At 31.3% G+C, this 18,894-nt stretch overlaps 1 protein-coding gene across 2 annotated transcripts in view; it reads right to left on the bottom strand.

The window, feature by feature from the left end:
- The window catches only part of LOC123710774, a 50,554-nt gene extending 32,310 nt beyond the window's left edge, over positions 1 to 18,244 (bottom strand). For both annotated transcript variants that reach the window (XM_045662957.1, XM_045662959.1), the window contains exons 1-21: positions 18,064 to 18,244; positions 11,548 to 11,592; positions 10,922 to 11,040; positions 10,540 to 10,673; positions 9,973 to 10,114; positions 9,669 to 9,821; positions 9,185 to 9,398; positions 8,219 to 8,333; positions 7,333 to 7,494; positions 6,754 to 6,888; positions 6,430 to 6,551; positions 5,571 to 5,686; positions 4,639 to 4,793; positions 3,562 to 3,704; positions 3,173 to 3,349; positions 2,847 to 2,956; positions 2,059 to 2,385; positions 1,661 to 1,845; positions 1,189 to 1,374; positions 765 to 900; positions 153 to 332 (exon numbers count right to left, since the gene is read on the bottom strand). In XM_045662957.1, coding sequence (XP_045518913.1) covers positions 153 to 332; positions 765 to 900; positions 1,189 to 1,374; positions 1,661 to 1,845; positions 2,059 to 2,385; positions 2,847 to 2,956; positions 3,173 to 3,349; positions 3,562 to 3,704; positions 4,639 to 4,793; positions 5,571 to 5,686; positions 6,430 to 6,551; positions 6,754 to 6,888; positions 7,333 to 7,494; positions 8,219 to 8,333; positions 9,185 to 9,398; positions 9,669 to 9,821; positions 9,973 to 10,114; positions 10,540 to 10,673; positions 10,922 to 11,040; positions 11,548 to 11,592; positions 18,064 to 18,121 — 3,114 coding nt within the window. In that variant the 5' untranslated portion in view covers positions 18,122 to 18,244. The remainder of the gene's footprint in view (positions 1 to 152; positions 333 to 764; positions 901 to 1,188; positions 1,375 to 1,660; positions 1,846 to 2,058; positions 2,386 to 2,846; positions 2,957 to 3,172; positions 3,350 to 3,561; positions 3,705 to 4,638; positions 4,794 to 5,570; positions 5,687 to 6,429; positions 6,552 to 6,753; positions 6,889 to 7,332; positions 7,495 to 8,218; positions 8,334 to 9,184; positions 9,399 to 9,668; positions 9,822 to 9,972; positions 10,115 to 10,539; positions 10,674 to 10,921; positions 11,041 to 11,547; positions 11,593 to 18,063) is intronic.
- Between the last annotated feature and the right edge of the window lie 650 nt (positions 18,245 to 18,894).

The following is an 18,894-nucleotide window of genomic DNA, read 5'->3' as shown; positions in this document are numbered from 1 at the left end:
AAACGATAAACGTGCATACCTAAGAAATATTTTCCGAAGCACAATTTCTTGGTATAGGCTGTACAAAACATTAAATTTATATCCCGAAAGTAATCGAATAAACTTTTGTTTAATTTACTTAAAATAAATATTTTTCTTAATAGGATACTTACTTTACTATTAGGTGTATCGTAAGAGAATTCTAAGACATCAGTAGTTTCATTTCGATCCCATTTGTATTGTAAGGCGTACGTTTTTGCAGACGGATCCGCTTTTTCCAAAGAAACAATGTACTTCGCTGGTCCGCTCATAATGAAATATGGGGCGTCGCGGAGATTCGTCATATTTGGGAACTAAAAAGAAGTATTATATCCTATACAGTTGATGAAACTATTTATCTAAATAGTAAATAACAAATTTATCGAAATTAACTTACCATTTTAGAGATAAATGTAAATAGTCGTCTACTATTTCGTCAAATTAAAACTAATCCATATAATTGAAAGAAAACATTTTTTAAACCGGATTTAAGCTATTTGTATTATGATAAACTTATAATTATTTACATAATTTTAAACGGAGACCACGCACGCTGTAAAGCACGCGAAACGTCGGTATATTTTAAATTTAAAATTATGTCAATAATTATAAGTTTATAATAATACAAATAACTTAAATCCGGAAAAAAAATTGTTTTCTTGCAATGTGTTAAAGCTATGTTAACCAAAGACAATACTAATCCATATAATCTTCAAATAAATTGCAATAATAATAAAAAAGCCTACCTGATAAGCAGCGCAGACTTTAATACCAATAGCTTTATCGAAGGTCGTCCAACTGCAAGTGTTCTGTTCTATCCTGTTCTTATTCAGACCTTGCTGCTGTAGTTCTTGATCACCGTGAAGTACTAATAATTCAGATCTGTGAATGATAACCATATATTTGGATTACTTTTACAAAATACTTATTATATGCCATAAGTTCAAATAAGTTATTTCGTTTTAAGAATTCAAGAAGGAGTATGTCAAGGTGGAATCATAGGTCCATTTGTGTTCAGAATATACACAACGAGGCAACAATTTATTAAAAACAAAGCATTTGTTCTTGTATCTTGAAACAGTTTATCAACGTAAATTATATTAAATTTTATATTCTAAAAGAACTTGGAAGCAACTAATGAGCTTAAAACAAAATATTCCGAAATCTTACTTGGCAGCAAATATTTCCTGTTTGTCCCTCGGTAAAGATAGATCTAATCTCAGTAATCCCAAACCACGTACAGAAAGTTTAGCCTCGACTGCCGTAGCAGTGTACAGTCGTGAAGATAACCGAATACCACTCAGAGCTAAAGAGCCGGCTGGAACACTCATTGTCGCTGCTATATTTACGGCCACACTGTAATCAAAGTCGTTATCATGTTTTCTGAGAATAAACATTAAAATTATAACAACAAATAATGTTCATAAATACTGTTTTAAGAACAATGGATAACTTTTTTACCTCCGTATTATAAATCTTACCTGTTATAGATATTAAATTGTTTCATATACTGGATCACGTCATCTATTTATACAGTTATTTTATTAGGTTGATCAGAGTTTTAGGAATTTTACTCATTGGAAAATGTAAAAGATGTTAAATATACTAAAGCGTCATATACTCGTATTAAAAACATGTTTACCTGGGCCGTATTTTCCCTTCGAAATCCAAATTCCCGTGTTGTGTGTATTTATCGACGACCGTACCAGACATTTTTGTATCTACGTAACTAGTACCCATTAGGTTCATATTGAGTGGTAGACCACATCCCGTCGCTACAGAGAACGTTGTATCCAGGAATAATGAGGCTTTGTTGTAGGATATTTCCTAAGAAGCGTATAGTATCGTAACATTAGCAAAATAATTTTACAACAATTTTTATAAGAGCACATTGCGGTACCTGTATGATCAAATGATATTATGCTTTTAATTCTTAATAGGAATTTCGTAATTGCTTGGTCTTTGAAAAATAATGAAAATGACTGTCTTCTTTTTAAATATTAACAACAATGAATAAATTAGAATTCAATAAATTATTACCTTTCCAGACAAAATTTCCAAAATCCTCAACTTGGGATTCAATCTTTCCAAAGATTTCCGAAGTTCCTCATCGCCTTCAGCGCTCCAGTAGGATATTTCATTACCAAACACCTTAAATCCCAACTCTGCTATGGGAAATCGGTGCTTAAGGGCATTGTTTTTGTAACCAATATCGTCTATCTTATCTCGGAGTTCATCCGCCTCATTTGCCGAGCGCAAGAATCGAAGATTACTGATATTTTCAACAGCTTTATTCTTATTTAAAGGACCATTTTTACCGAACAGACCCTCGATATATCTTTCAAAGCCTTCTCCTCTGGCTTTTATCTAAAAAAGGCATAATCCATAAAAAATTGATGTTAAAAGTACAAACATTTATCCAATTTCGAAGTGTTTGTTAATGAAAAAGCAACATGAGTCAATATTTTGCTAGTAATGAAACGATAAAAATTTTAACAACAGATTATGTTAAGGTTCCGTTTGTGAGTTATTTTGATTACTTTCTTGTAAGATAATTATAGTGCATTTTACAATTTAACAATTTTTTTTTACAACTTTGTTTAATTTTACAAGCATTTTATGACAAAAGAGCAGTGTTGGCTTAGCTTAAGTGTGGAACTTACAGCCAACATGTTTTAGGCAAATAAAACATGTTTTAGAACCTGAAAATCTATGACATAACACAGAAGGCGGATCACCTTTTCGCCTATGAAATAACAATAATGAAATAAATAGATGCAATCTGAGGCCAGAACCCATAGATTATTTATAACAAAATAACACAGTACCTCTAACAAATTGATTGATTCGCCGAACATATCAACTGTTAAATTGAGAGACAGAGAACGTGGAATGTACGAATCCGGTGAAAAAACAACATTTGCCTCGTAGTTACCACCTGTGAACATATTTATAATAATTACTGTTATTCATCAACATGCAGTAAGTACATCATTAAAATATGATTTCATAATTAAAACGTACGTGTGTGAACGAAAAAAATGTTTTCCTTACAATATATATAATATTTGTTGACTGTGTTTTGTGTATTCCGTTTTATATATCAAATCAAATTAATAAATGAAATAATGGCCTCATTATACATTGATCTTACCAGCATTATACTGATCAAAGAATACACTCTGCTCGTAATTCCTCGAAAACATTCTAAAGTCGGGTATATCTTCTAACTGTGGCATCTCATGGCCTGATAATAAGCCTTGGATCTCCACTCGCGACGGCAATGATGACTGGCCAAGATTGTTTAGATGACTCCATACAAATGTTGCCACTGGAAAAAAGGCAAAGTTATGATATATAGTCAAAGCATTAAACATTTAAAAGGTAGAGGCAATGAGAAAAATAATGTTTGTTGATTACTGAAAAAAGGTTGAATTAGTTTTAAATTCCTATTACCATAAATCTGAGTTAAAGTAATATTTTTTTAAATCCAAGCCATAAAAAATTAAATTATTTTTGATAAGTGAAGGAAGAAATATGTACCTTGGTTAACAGATTCCTGTCGTAGCGAGTGAAAGATCTTCCTAATAGTACTAAGATTGGGGCACCGCATCACTTGTAAGTATGACGCGATACGGACCTCCACATCAATCAGATCTTGGCGGTAGGTTTCCATAAAATATTCACTAAAAATTATAAGTGTATTAAACTCTTAAATAATCTTCCAATCGTAAAAAAATAGAAAATAAACCCGTTAGAGTGTAGATTCGTTGGAAGGACATATAGCGCTTTCAAAATCATTATTTTCACAATTTAAAAATTATAATGATGTATCATGAAATCTCGCGATTCAATTACGCAACAAACGTAAAGTGAATATATTCGCAGGAAAACCAACATTATTGATGCTGAGCGATATGCCCTAAAACGTAAATGGAGATGGGCAGACCACGTAGCCCGTTGTACAAATGACAGATGGTCTAAAGCAGTAGCCTAATGGACTGGTCCAAAAGGAAAAAGGAAGACCAATAGAGCGATCGAGACAAGGCCTTCTCCCGGACCCCCCCGTCCGTTAGTTAAAATTTATCGTTTTTTATCAAATGTATGTCAAAGATGTGGAATAAAGGCTTATTATTATTATTATTATATTTGCGCCTCTTATATATAAATCGACTTGTTGTATTACTTATGGAAAAAATGTATTACTCAATAAATTATTATTTGCGTGAAACACTGTAGTTATATATAAATTTAATAACATTAACATAATATGGTATGTACGATACAAATAATATAAGAATTTGCCAATTTTAATATGACTAATAATGTAAAATGTAAAACTCCTCCAAAGACAAATTTGCGCGCCATTGTATGCCAGAATATGCGAAATTACTATTGTATCATATTCTTGCATTTATTATTACTTTTATAATTTATTCACTTATCTTGATGTGGTTGACAAAATAAGTTTTTGTCATGTTAATTCTAGTACCAGGCAAAGAGATATATAATTCGTAAATTCATGCAATTTTTGCACAAACAAAAGAAAGTTGGTTTATTTCGTTTAAAATTTTCCATTAAACAAATGAACTTCTATTTTATCATTACAATAAAAATTACCTGGTCTCTGTACAGGGTGTTCTTCTAAAAGCGTCAATGGCTGTTAATCTTAAAGGGACTGAAATGTATGGATCGCTGATAATGCCCATTAATATATTGGCGAATTCTTTGTTGAAACCGCCTATATTTCCTAGAGCTTTGATTGTAATTATGAGCTGAAAAAATAAAATAAAAATTAATGAAACTAACTACATACATTGTACGAATGTAAACACGTGTCGTTCAAATGGCTGTCTATGGGCTGTGATGACTGCCCTGTTTGGGCGTCCCGTATGCTCGTTGGCACCCATTTTTTTTAAACTCGGCTAATAGACTCAAAACCATAACCAATATTCTGTGCAAACCCATAATGAATTATAACTTGAAATACATAAACTGTAATACTGTCTATTGATTTTAGTTAAGGTGTAATTTACAATGTACATTTTTCTTAAATTATATTCCAATATTTGACGGTCAAGATAACTCCCTAGAAACTATTAGAAATAAATTTGTGTTTCTTAATGAAATTCTCTGCACACATCTAAACCATCGTGTTCAGCTATGTTCCTATAAGGATATTTTTTAAACAAGTAAAACACGACTGCACTAATTTTATTATTTATTCCTTTGATTTATTATTATTGAAACTTTTTGTGGATACATCCAATGTGTTTATTTTATGTCTTAACTTAACTTTTTTTATTGTATAGATGTACCTGTTTTCCAATAAATAAATATATTGTCAGAATTTTTTTAAGGCAAAACCTAAAAACTAGATTTTATTTCACAAAAGCGACAGTGTCTATGGGGTAGAATATGTTCCATTTGTTGGTTGTAACTGCTGAAAAAGCTAGTCTAAGTGAAATTGATTGTGAATTGATTCACAGCCGGGGTTCAAACGCACGACCGCATTTACTAGAGAATGTTGTTTGTATTAAAAGTCTACTTACCGTGTCTTTATCAGTTCGCACGGGAGTGGTAATTCCTTGATGTAACATTTGCTTGACGATATTCTGGAATTCTTCCACAATTACCTTTGGAGTCTCTTCCTCGCAACATTCACGCACTATAATTAATTTTATTATATTATTCAAGGAACATATAATGGACTTATAACTAACATATTCTTTTAAAATAGTAAAAATACATTTACGACGCAAGGTACATAACGTTACACAATTTTTGTTTGTTGTATTAGACAAGTAGGTTAGCTATCCTTTATCCTAGAGCAGTGTTGGGCTAGTGGCTTCAGCGTGCGACTCTCATCTCTGAGGTCGTAGGTTCGATCCCCAGCTGTGCACCAATGGATATTCTTTCTATTTGCGCAAATAACATTAGCTCGAACGGTGAAGGAAAACATCGTGAGGAAACCTTGCCTTAGACCCAAAAAGTCGACTACGTGTGTCAGGCACAGAAGGCTGATCACCTACTTGCCTATTCAATTCACAAACGATCATGAAACAGATACAGAAATCTGAGGCCCCGACCTAAAGAAGGTTGTAGCGCCATTTATTTATTTTATTATTATCCTTTATGCCAGTGATAAATGCGCAACAAAGACCGAAAAATTTATTATCGCCAGGGATCGAACCTAAGACCTAAGGGATAAGAGTCGCACGCTAAACCTACAGGCCGGCACTGCTGAAATTATTTACTACGGCGCTTAATATTTGTTCAAACTACACTCACATCAACTACATACAACAACTTGATTTCCAAAAAAAAAAATATAATCTACGTGGGTGCGAGCTTCATAGTATTGAATTATTTATTGTATTCCAGAATAACATGAAACAGTTGAACACTTACATGACTTTCCACTGTGTTTACAATACGAATGCACCATAGAAGACACAGTGAAACTGACAACTTTATCGTTCCTCTGACCACGGAGTAGTTCGAGCATACTTTCTAACATTTCGATTTTCGGTCTGAAATCATAAAATTCAATTAAATACTTTACATATATATGTAATAGGCTAGGATAAAATATTAGAAGACATCTTTGAGAAAGTATTTATGTGTAAAAATCTTACGTAATAACGACGCAGGAATGTCTCTACTCAATAGAGGAGTAAGAGATAAATTTTAGTTAATTTTGTAAAAAAATGGTAACTTAATATAAAATTATACCTGGGAATCATCGCCATAGACATAAGCCACTCATGTCTCGTGTCATTGTTTACTTCGTTTTTCAGAATTTTATCCTTTATCAACTCCACTGAGCCTGTACTTGCTATGTATGGGAGGGCGTCTAGTATATGTTTCCTGAAATTACGTAATTTACTGGATCGAATTCGTATCACCTAGTAAACAGCACATTTTTAAAACAGACCAAAGATATTGGACCTCATAACACCTACGAAACACAAGTTCTGAAGACATCTATAAAAAACAAAAGTGCCTTTTTATATCTAAAAAGACATCAATTTTTTCGCAGCTAGGAACAGTTTTTATTGGAAAATTCAATTTACTTGTTACGTTTCGTCGCTTCCTTTCTTGAACTTACACAAATATATCAAGATTATAATTAGCCAAATCGGTTCAGTCAAAAGTTTTTTAGTAAATAAAGAATATATCATTTGAATTCCATGTAAACTAATATTGTAACACATATTTTTAGTAAATTTAAAGATTTACTACACCACCAATTTTTAGAACAGTTTACTACCATTTTTGAAGTGGTTAAAATAAAATTATTGTACCACTTACTGGGCAGTACTGCACATAGTATGTGCTCTGATGAGTAGCAAGTCAAGTGTAGTGTGATGTAATTTACGAGCAGATCGTACAAGTTGCCCCCACAAACCAACGGTGGAACCACTATCCATGTTGTCATCGACTGTGGTCTCTTCATCTGTATTTTGCTTTACTCTATGGTCACAAGAAAAAAAAATTATATATACATGTCGGAGCAATGGCTGTACATGCAGTCCGTAATCCTTAAGAAATTATATACCTAACCTTTCTCAGAGTCATTTTAAATGTTGGTGATAACCGCAATAAATTCCGAACAGTGTTTTTGAGTTTATAGCTAATAGACATATAGACGGGACTTTTTATATGATTTAAAAGTTAAGACATAATATTTTGTCGAAATTTTTTTGTAGTATCATTCTGTACAAGTTTTCACTCATCGTTAAGGTGGCGTTCGTAAGAATCGTTTACGTTTAAGCTTTTTTTCTGACTTACTTTGTAAATCCTTTGCAATCTTTTAATTATTGTAAGAATTTTTCAAAATCAGTTTAACAGATTCAGAAGTTCCCTCCTACGACCTCTATATAATATTAGTACAGATTAAACTAAGTCACAGGGCTTATAAATTAACAAAGTAAAGTTAAAAACTGTAATTATAGTTAAATATTGGTAAACCTTATAATTTCAACAAATATCAAGGAACTTCTATATTAAATCCGGATTCAAACACGTTATTGAGTGAAATGAATAATCCTTGAGGTTCGATTCAGGAGTAAAAACAATAATAAAGAGCCTTACAAATCTATTTCCTTGAAACACATCAAAAGCACTTCAGCGATAAACTGGTAGGTAATAAATAAATTACGTTTCAACACTACGTTTGATTTGTATTTTTACTCACTGACAAAGTAGTTTCAGTACATCTCTAGCCGACTTGACTTCATTGCTGTCAGACTTGGTGTACTGCGGGTGATGATGGTGGAGGAGGTTCGAACGCCTCTGTATCACAGTCCACCCTGAAAAGGATCCAATATTTAAAAAAAATGGCAGGTCGTGATGAAGGTCGAAAATGGTCGGATTAGTCATCCATATTTCTAGTCAAATCACAATAAGTCTTTGGTTTAAAATGTTCACTAATTAAAATAATAAGATCGTTAACTGAAATATTTATTAATTTATTAACACTGTTACAGTTATAGAAAAACAAATAATATAATATATAAAAAATAATTGGGTTGCATTTATTATAAGGAAAATTAATATAAAATTGGTATGTTGCTAAAGAATTACTACTAAAGATTTTTAAGTTTTACAGTCAACAGATACTTAACGAAAATATTTTAATAGATAAATAGAATACAGGTAGTATTGTTATGATAGAAAACTGTCGAAATTCAAAATCGGAATAAATTCGATTTTTTTATGTCAAATATATCGGTATACTAGTAGGCCTGGAACTGCTTGAAGTCATCTATTGTTATATTTCTAAGCCATACAGGGATTTGTCAATAACTTTTAATTTTTTTATGCAAATAGATTACTATTTGACCTAAATGAAATATGTGTGATGTACCTAAACACAAGAAACGGGCCTAAAATTTGCTTTAATTCCTATTAAATTAAATATTTCCTTATTTTGCATTCTTACAGTAACTTAGTTCTAATTTAATAGAAAACTTATTAATGCCGAAATTTTACTGAGAACATAATATCACATAGCCGTAAAAACAAAACAAGAAAATAGATAAGCAAAATCTGTTGTGAATTCAGCTAGTATGCAATTAAAAGATCAGTCTCACATACAATATTATTGAGGTGTAATATGCGACAATTATTTAGCTTAAAAATAAATAATTTTATTATTTACCCTTTGTATCATCATCGACAGTCAGCTCATCTGTCTTATTAACTTCTCTAATAAGTTCCAAATCCTGTACAACAGTGGTCATAGCACCAGAATTTTTCCCCGAGAATGGCTCAAACAGATGTCGTTCTCGACAGTTAACCGACTTGTAGATGTGATGATCCACGTTGATGCGACACTTGCTTTCCGATTTAAGCACTGGCCATGTTTGGAATTTCTGAAATTTAAAACAAATTCAGTGAGAACATATAAATAGTTGCAAGGTTAACGGCTAGATGGCGCGGTGCTAAATTCAAGTTGTTTGTGTATGTAATTACAAAGATTGAAATAATTTCTAAAGATATTTTTTTTATTTGTGTAATAAACTCTATTTAGAAAGATTTTCCTTCTGCGATTTATATTAACCCTCTAGTCAAACATATATTACATTTCACAAAAGGAAGCCATTACAGCAAGAGATATGTTATTGTATATTTTAATTACTTACACTTTGAAAGTCATATCTTACAGTCTGCAAGATAGACATGTATTTGTATCTGTCAGTGCACTGTGAAAGATCACGCGTCTTCACAAGTATCAAACTGGTGTTTTCTTGTCCTCGCACTGAGTACTCTACATTGCATGTTCCATGGGTGTCTTGCTAATAAAAAATAATATAAGATTTTTACTTTGCTAATAAACAACATACATACTCTGCAAAACAATTAATAGCTTGGGCTCAAAGGCACAAAAGCTTGGGTTTTTTTTAAATGAATACAAATTACAAAGTTTTATTCTACTGTTGGACTTACTTCGATCCCTTTGAAATTAATGTCAAATCTCTTCATGCTATTTTGAAAGAGTGACAAAATGCCTCGTTTGAAGTTAAGAACCCAGTCTTCTTCATTTTCTTGAGGACATATCTCTGATATAACACCATCATGAAATGCAAATCTGTAAGATTAAAAAATTGTTAACATTATACTAAGACTTTACTTCAACTAAATTTAGTTTTTACAGAGTTAATTTAAGTTTATTTACTAAAGAAAATAAATCTATGATTTGCCAAGACAAAATAACTCAATAAATAATTGTTAAGTAACAAATGTATCTTACACCTCATTGAGACAATACTAGGTCCACTGTGTAGTGTATCAAAACTGTTATAATGTTTTTAAATAAAAATTTACCAAACTAAAATCATGTTCCAGAGATATATGGTTTTCCAGTATATATACAAAACTGCATTATGGTATTTGCTTTGATATAACAAGATAATAAAATAAATAAAAACTATATTGCAATTTCATATTATTTAGCTTCCTTGATCTTATTTTAGAAAATTAAACCAAGTTTATTTTAATACAAGACGTAAAAACCTGAGATCATAGAGTGAGATTGCATGAATAAATTTTTCAGCTCTTTCAACTGGATAGTCTTTATTCTGGTCAAGAAGAGTGACATCAGTTAATTGAATAACACCCTCACAAGGTCTGATGAATTGAATTACAGCCTGGAACATAAAAATAATTGGTTACATTAAATTGATAAATTATGTGACAAAAACAGTAACCTTTTTTAGCTCTCCAACTGTAGCCATAGTCAGAACATCAGAATTAGTACTATTATTCCTAGTTCCTATATATATATGATATTACAATTTATTTAATACTAAGTGGTTAAGCAGTTTCATAATAGAACTATTTAAAATTATTTACTCTTAATACAGTAAAGTTAATTTTTATTTTTATTACAACTTACCTCTGTTTTGATATCAAGTGTTGATCGGTTATTACTAGATCCAGCAAAGAACGTTTCCACATTCACTTTGTATTCATAGTGGTAGCTTACTGATGTTAAATATTTAAATTTTTCAGACTCTGAAAATTAAAATATGTTATTTATTCAATTATAATAAAATGTTATTATAATTACATTGTGGTTAATAAAAACAAAGTTTATTTACTTTTGAATCTTGATCGAAATTTTAAAATTTAAAATATCGTATTGACAATTGACATTTCTTGTCCCGATACAAATAAATCCATTACATCTCGGATTATAGAACTTTTCCAATTTACAAAAACTTAAATATTTGAATGATAATGCATTATACCACAATAAAATTTTGATAAAATGATAGACTCAACGATATTTAAGGTTTATGAACATTGATATATATACCGCATTCAAGTATCTACTAAAATTTTATCAATTGATATTTAAAAATATAAATCTAAGATCATAATGTTAACATTTTAGTAGATGAGGGAGGGGAAAAATAGATTTTGTTGTTCCAGTCTATAAATAACAATTAGAAGGTACTGTTTATTGTAAGTCTATCTAGGTACCTAATTTACAATACTTAATTCTTGAAAGTTACTTACGTGTACACGTTGGCGATCCACAAATGTATGGATCTTTTAATGAATCTGAAAAAAAAATATTAAAGAGAATTTAAATAGGTAGAATATATTATAATTGACTAAATAATACGCTAATACACGTAATATTTTTTTAACAGATGAAGAAATTTGTCTAATATTTTTCCGTTTATCGCACTTTCGGATTCCGAAACCAGAATAACATGCAGCCCAAAGACTAAAATATTATATTAACAAACGCTTCCATAAAGATGTCAGGTTACCTATTCGCTAACGAAAATCTCGTTACAGAGATATAGACAATTTTATCTTGACCCCAGAAAATTATACAAATCAAATAAATACATATAGAGAAAAAAAATAAGTTCGTTTGACTTCCGATTCATAACTAAAACTGTAAACGAGTGGCGCCATCATATCAGTGTTATAGTATTTAGTCGTTAATGTCTGTTTCTTTGAATAATTCTTAGGCAAGTAGGTGGTCAGGTTCTGGACTTGTCTCACGACGTCGATTTTGTGGTTTTAAGTTTGAAGGTTTCACCAAAATATTTACCGTCATCGTATGATCGAGTATACATTGTGAAAATAGAAAAAATACATTTATGAACAACTGTGTCGAACACACGACCTAAGGCTTAAAAACCTACTAGGCTAACACTGTGCTGTCGATTAAAGTAACGTTTATTGCTAACACTTATCTCGTTTGTGCGACCAAGTGTCTAGTTGTTACAAATAAGTCGTTTAAAAATTGATTATTTATTTAGTGTCTAGTTACTTCTACACTCCGGAACAATGCAGACCTCACACCTTAGTAATACCACCGCTTATGGACACTCATAGAGCCAAAAAGTACACGAGTGCCTTTCCCAGCCTTAACAATTCGTACTCTTTCCGTGAAGGAGCCTAAGTCAAATTGTTTAGGGAAAATCTACAAAACAAAATTTATAGATCAACTGAAGAAAGTATTTCAATACGTATTGAAAAAATATCGTAAACAATATTTTAAAAAGGTTTCATTTTACTGATCGTGGCATGGCGACCAAATAAAATGTATAAAACATTTATTATAAATTTTCTAGGATATTTTAAAATATATATTTTTAACGCGTTGCCAAATATTACGCAATATGTAGCAAGATACACTGATATAACTAGGGAGAGATTGTAAATCCCATGCGAGCGTAAATGGGAACGATTGAGTATTGAAAACCGACGACACGGAATAATAACCGCCTCTACTGGCAGCACAGAATAAAATGTTGCATATATTTTGGGAATATTTTGCATGATCTGCTTTGATTTTTCTCTAGATTTAAAATTCAATAATTCGCTAAAATATTTTCGCCCATGGTCTATGGTAACAACTGTCATCTAAGACATTGGTATAATAATGCTTTATATGTATTATTGCCATTATCTGGTTAAAAATACATATACAGCAATAAAACTTTAAATAAATTCTTCTATGAATTGTTAAAGAATTATTTTTAATACCTTGGTAAACGTATTTCAATGAACTATGTCGAGTAACACTTGACGCGATATCTTCTTGACCTGAGCTTTGCGAGCCTGATCTTGATACTTGGATGAAAAAAGTCGGTTTCAACCTAGGTTACTTGTTAGATAAGTACTAGGCCTTGAGATGCTTAATCAATAAATGAATACCACTCACGTCAAGCAGGTTTAAGATTGTATCAGTCATCGCATATTCTAATTACTATGCAAACAATAATTCATTCGAATTTTTACATAAAAATAGTTGGCTTTTTTTATTTTTTTAAAGTTTACACATTTCATATTAAAATATAAATGAGTTATTTAACAATCACAGGCATGTGTTAAGATACTTATTTAAAATGAAAAATACCTTTTAATAATGTTCCATTTGTTGGTCGCTATTAGACTAACAGGATAAATGGTGCGCGTTCTTTATTATTGTTCAATGCTACTAGAACAGTATTAAATTAGGAGACACGAAGGACAAAATGATTTTTTTTTGTATAACAGTATGCGTCTAATATTTTGTGCTTTTATTGTTGGAAAACAATTACTAATTTCTGTCGATAGAAGCAATCAATTCTTGGTAAAGCGACAAACAATTTGATACGAGATAATTAAAGTTGGTACTCAGATAAATTACTAGAATTTTGTTAATTTATATTTCTGTGGTCGGTATATATATTACAACTCCAGAGAGTAGGGACTAAAACAGATAACATTTTGAAATCAACGTTGTTTCTTTTATAAACCAAGATATCAATTGTAAATAACTTAACTTTGACATTATGTTAATGTTCTTATTATAAGACATTGTAAAAATTGATATGATATTTGCATGCCTCTTTATATATGGTTATTGTGCGGATATTTGTAGTTGATCGATCTAATTGAACACAATCTTGGCAAATAAACGATTATTAAACATAAAAAACAACAAAACAAATTCACGATGGCAAATCTATTTTTTAATAGTAATCCGAAGAATGGCGGATAACCTACCATCTAAACTTGTGTGATCAAATGTAATCAGTTATTTAAGAGGCATAGGCGGATACTCTAAATCATGAGTATTCACAATTATTATCACTTAACTAATTACATTGATATTTACTATCTAAATTTATCTACAAAACAAACTCAAATTAAAATAGTTGTTATACAGTTAAAGTAAAAGCAATTAACATTTTAATCAATTCCTGTAAATTTTGTGGTCTTTATTAATACAGTTGTGAGAAACGGTATATGTTTAAAAAAAATAATGGTAACTTTAGCGATCGGGAACTAACACGAATACTTAATATTGGATAGATATATTACTACAGACGTTATCCTGTACACACGTGTTACACAATAAAAATGTAAATCAATGTCAACTCGCCTTGAATACACAAAAAAAAATCATCAAAATCTGTCCAGCCGTTTAGAATTTAATTACGAACACATGCACAGAAGATGTATTATTACCAGAAGTTTGTTTGCAGTATAGGTACATAACCTAGATACCGACTGCAGTGCCATCTGCCGGGCTGAATTGTAAATCTAAACCATCCAAAAGCATACAACAAATTTATTCAAATCGATCCAGCCGTTTAAGAGAAGTTCAGTGATATATAGTGATTAAAATATGTTGATTATTTATTATTACTCGATTAATCTCGAGGCTCAATATGTTGGTATTTGGTGAAAAACGCAGATAACGGCGACCTACGCGATGAATACCTAACATTAACCTTTTTCGAACGAAATCAACACCTGACGATGCTAAAGGAACTGCACATGTACTACTTTTAACTACATTTTATTTGGCTTCCATAGATAAAAAAGCCATTGTAATAAAATTCTAACGAACAACCACTATATTTGTAAAAGGGGATTCCCGGAACATTTACTTAAAAAATTAATTAAAAATATGCCCCAGGATACAAAGAGTCATTAATTTAACTGAGCGTAAAATATTTGAACTTATTCTTTATCTTTTGAAGAATAGACAATTTGAAGGGAAATTAAAATAGCGATAAAATGCCGGGATTTCTTCGCAATTCTCTTTGGAGTTAATTGTACTAGTTTATTTTGTAATATTATTATAGAACTAACTGATTTTCTCCATCCAAGTAGAACTTATTTTTCAAAAGGTTTTTTTCTATTACGTTCAATTTCCACATGCTATTAAGTTCATATTGATAAGTAGGTAACTCTGAAAATGGTTAGAACAGGCCAGTTAGAAACATTGCTAATGAAAACTGTTTTGTATTTCAGTTTTAGAACTTTTTGGTAACCTAATGTTTATTGTATGTAGTATATTGCATTCATTTGTCATTTGTTTTTGTCTAGCAATTTCAATGATGGTCCTCGTGAGCGTCCTTTAACAGCGACTACTGAAGATAACATCAGTGCTGTGCGACGCATGATAGAGGAAGATGAGAGAGTGACCTATCAGCAGATACGGGCAAGCCTAGGCATTGGTATGAGTCAAGTTCAAAAAATATTACACGAACGTCTAGGCGTCAGGAAGCTTTTTACCAGATTCCTCATACTTTAACCGACGACCAGAATCACCTTCGCATGGACTAGTGTCGCCACATGTTAGATAAGTTCAACGGCAGTGATTCAAATACTGGTGATAAAGATGGCTACAAACCCGAAACCAAAAACCAATCAAGAAAGAAAGAAGTCAAGGAAAAAAAGATAGATTGCCACATTCTCTGGTCGGAAAGGTCGTTTCGCGACACGCGACGCGTTGTGCTAGAAGATGGAAGGACAGTTATTTCAGACTGGTATGTCAATCGCTGTTTGCCTGTTGTCTTGGAAAAAAATCGACAGCGCCCTCGAAGCAGGATCCTCCTTAACCACGACAATGCTTTAGCGCACTCCGCAAAACGGACTGTTAAATATATGAGTATGGCAGGTATCGAGATAATGAGTGATCCGCCATACAGTCCTGACCTGGCGCCCTGTGACTGTCATTTATTCCCAAGAACTTATGATAAAATTCGAGGTATTCGCTTGATGAGCCCTGAAGATGCGGAGAAGGCGTACGAAAAAGCCATAGAAGATGCCCCTAAAGAATAATGGGTCCACTGCTTTCTTCAGTGGTTACACCAATGCGACAATGTGTAGAGACGAACGGAGATTACTTCGAAAAACAATAAAAGTATTGGTTTCTTCATTAAGCCGTTTTTCATTTTCTAAACATTATCAGTGTTACCTAGGTATTTATTGTGTTAAAGGAGATTAAAGTATTATGGACATTTATTTTTGAAAATGTGTCATAAAGATTGAATATTTATTTCGTTTTCCAAAGGGACATTAAACATAACAATAGTTGTTTAAATTGGTCGTAAATGCGTATTTATAAAATTGTAATAAAATTCCGAGCAAATTGAGAAAAACGACTTGTGCGAAGAGACAAAGAAAAATTGAGTCCCTTTCAATTGATATAATGACTCTTCGTCTCAAAAAAAGGGTTCAAGATCTTCAATACAAATGGATAGGGGCCAATCAAGGAAACAATTAATTAAGGATTGAGGAAAAATCTACAATTTTATATTATTAAAAGATAAGACAAAGTTACTTGTGTATTTCGCATAAAAGTATGCTTTTCACACACATTCAGCTTTAGAAATAATTAAAAACATTATAAGTATTATTTATTATATATTTAATTGTAAATATCGTTCACTACGTTAATATTGCATATTGAATATAGTTAGGAAAGCAAAAAAACAACATACAAAACATCATAAATACAGCTTTAAAGTAGTTCAGGCGTTTAACGCTACGAGTAAATTACACCGTTTACATAATAAAAAGAATAACACAAAATCATATTTTATTGTATATATTTTGGGTATTTAGATAATAGTGATAAATCAGTGCGATTACATTTCTTTATTAATTCAAAATATCAATATTGTATATTCTAATTTTAATATATAATTATATTCTTTGTACACAATGTATTAGCACAAATCCCCTTACATAAAATGGGGCATATAGCAGACAACTCTCTGAGTCAATTAGATTTATGAATTTCGTTTTGTCAGCCGATTCGATTCTGTTGACTATTTTATAGGTTCTGTATCCATCAAACCTGTTCAAGATCCTTAAGACCTCTGATATAGAGGCCACGTGCGTTACCAAGTAAGCCATTAGTAAGCAAAACGGTTCGTAGAGGAGTACTTTAAAGCATTTTATTTATTATAATAAGGCGAATAAAAGGTTATCGTTAAGTTTAGTCGATTTATTTCTAATATTAATTTATCGCTTATCATTAGCCGCTGCCCTGGTAAAGACATTTAACACACGAGAAACTTCGCATAATGCAAAGTGTCCTAACTTTGACTGATTGAGTAACTTTGAAAGTTTTCTAACTTTGAAAATTGTCGTGAGGTTATTGATTTTTTGCCCTATAACTTTTCTGAGATATTAAGAATATTTAATTAAACATCGATAAAACTTTAAATATATCTGTATTGTTAAAACTGTAGAGAGTTTAGTTGACTTCAATAGATTAAGAATGTGAGCAAGGTATCATAAACATTAATAAAATATGATTTGCCATTTATAAAGATCTCCTACTTCATTACAGGTTAATAAATTATGGAACCAATGTTATCATATTTCCTATAGACATAATATATTCGTCTTATCTATGCACAATACATATTATACAACTTTGTGTAATAAATACGTTAGGAGGCAATCTATTAAAAGTAATTGCCACTTAAAATTTTCTTTTTAATACAAAATAAGATCAAACTAAAAAAATGATCTTTTGAAAGTAAGATTCTTAGAAATTTAATTTTTAATTAAGCTGTCAAGTAAATAGCAGATTAGCTGGCTTAATATCAACGTGCCAAAAGATGTATGACTGCAAATTTACTAAATAAACTATAGTTCTTTAAAACCTCAAACTCCGCAGTTACTGCAACATGATGAAAACTAACTAAAGTAAATTTAAGTACCGAAATTAGCGAGACTTAAATTTGTCTAGAACAACTTTTCAATGAAACAACTTACTTCCCGATCCTCTCACGGCACTTAAACACAACCACAAAATTATCACACTAAAATACATGATCAAATCATTGTACACGTCTTTTCACAGCCGAACACCAATTGAAATGACAAAACTTTTATCTAGGGTCAAAGGGGTAGTGTAAATAAAATTATCAGTTAATTAGAATAATTTGTAAACGACCAATGATAAGTATTGGGAGGGTACTGACAACGGGCGGGAAGTGAGATCGAATTGCGTACGCGTCGAATGTAATGTGATATTCACGATTAGCTTCATTCCTGACTTCGTTTATTGAATTGGACTTCGTATTACGGTTACTTTTTTTACGTGTACGTTACGGTAACTTTATATCAATAATTTATTTAAATATATTATCTACATGATAATAATAAAAATGTATTAATATAAAACTAAAATAAAAAAGATTGGTCCCTGTGGTAATGTACCTTTAATGCGGGCGGCAGCTTTGGGGTCATCGGTACTATCTTCCGGGCGCCCACTTAAATTAGCGCCTGGGCTCTTGAACCCGTGGCCCAAGAGTCTTCTCCAGAGGGAAAAAATCAATAAATATCGATTTTATTAAATTAGAAATCATTACGAATATTGAGAAACCGGCAATAAGAGCGTACCGTTTTATCAATAATATACAGATAAATTTACCCAAATTAGATAGTAATATTAATATATTATTACCTTTGTAACTCTTATATGTCTCTGTATTTGTTTTTGTCTCTATGTTATATGTTATTCTTATAGTATGTTAGAATAAAGTATTGCACAAGTTTTTTATTCTCTTCCATTCAGAGATGAATGGTTTAAAAACTTATCTC

This window comes from Pieris brassicae, chromosome 6 (genome assembly GCF_905147105.1).
Source record: "Pieris brassicae chromosome 6, ilPieBrab1.1, whole genome shotgun sequence".
Taxonomy (NCBI): domain Eukaryota; kingdom Metazoa; phylum Arthropoda; class Insecta; order Lepidoptera; family Pieridae; genus Pieris; species Pieris brassicae.
The sequence above is the reverse complement of the archived record's forward strand: the minus strand, read 5'-3'. Positions and strand labels throughout refer to the sequence as shown.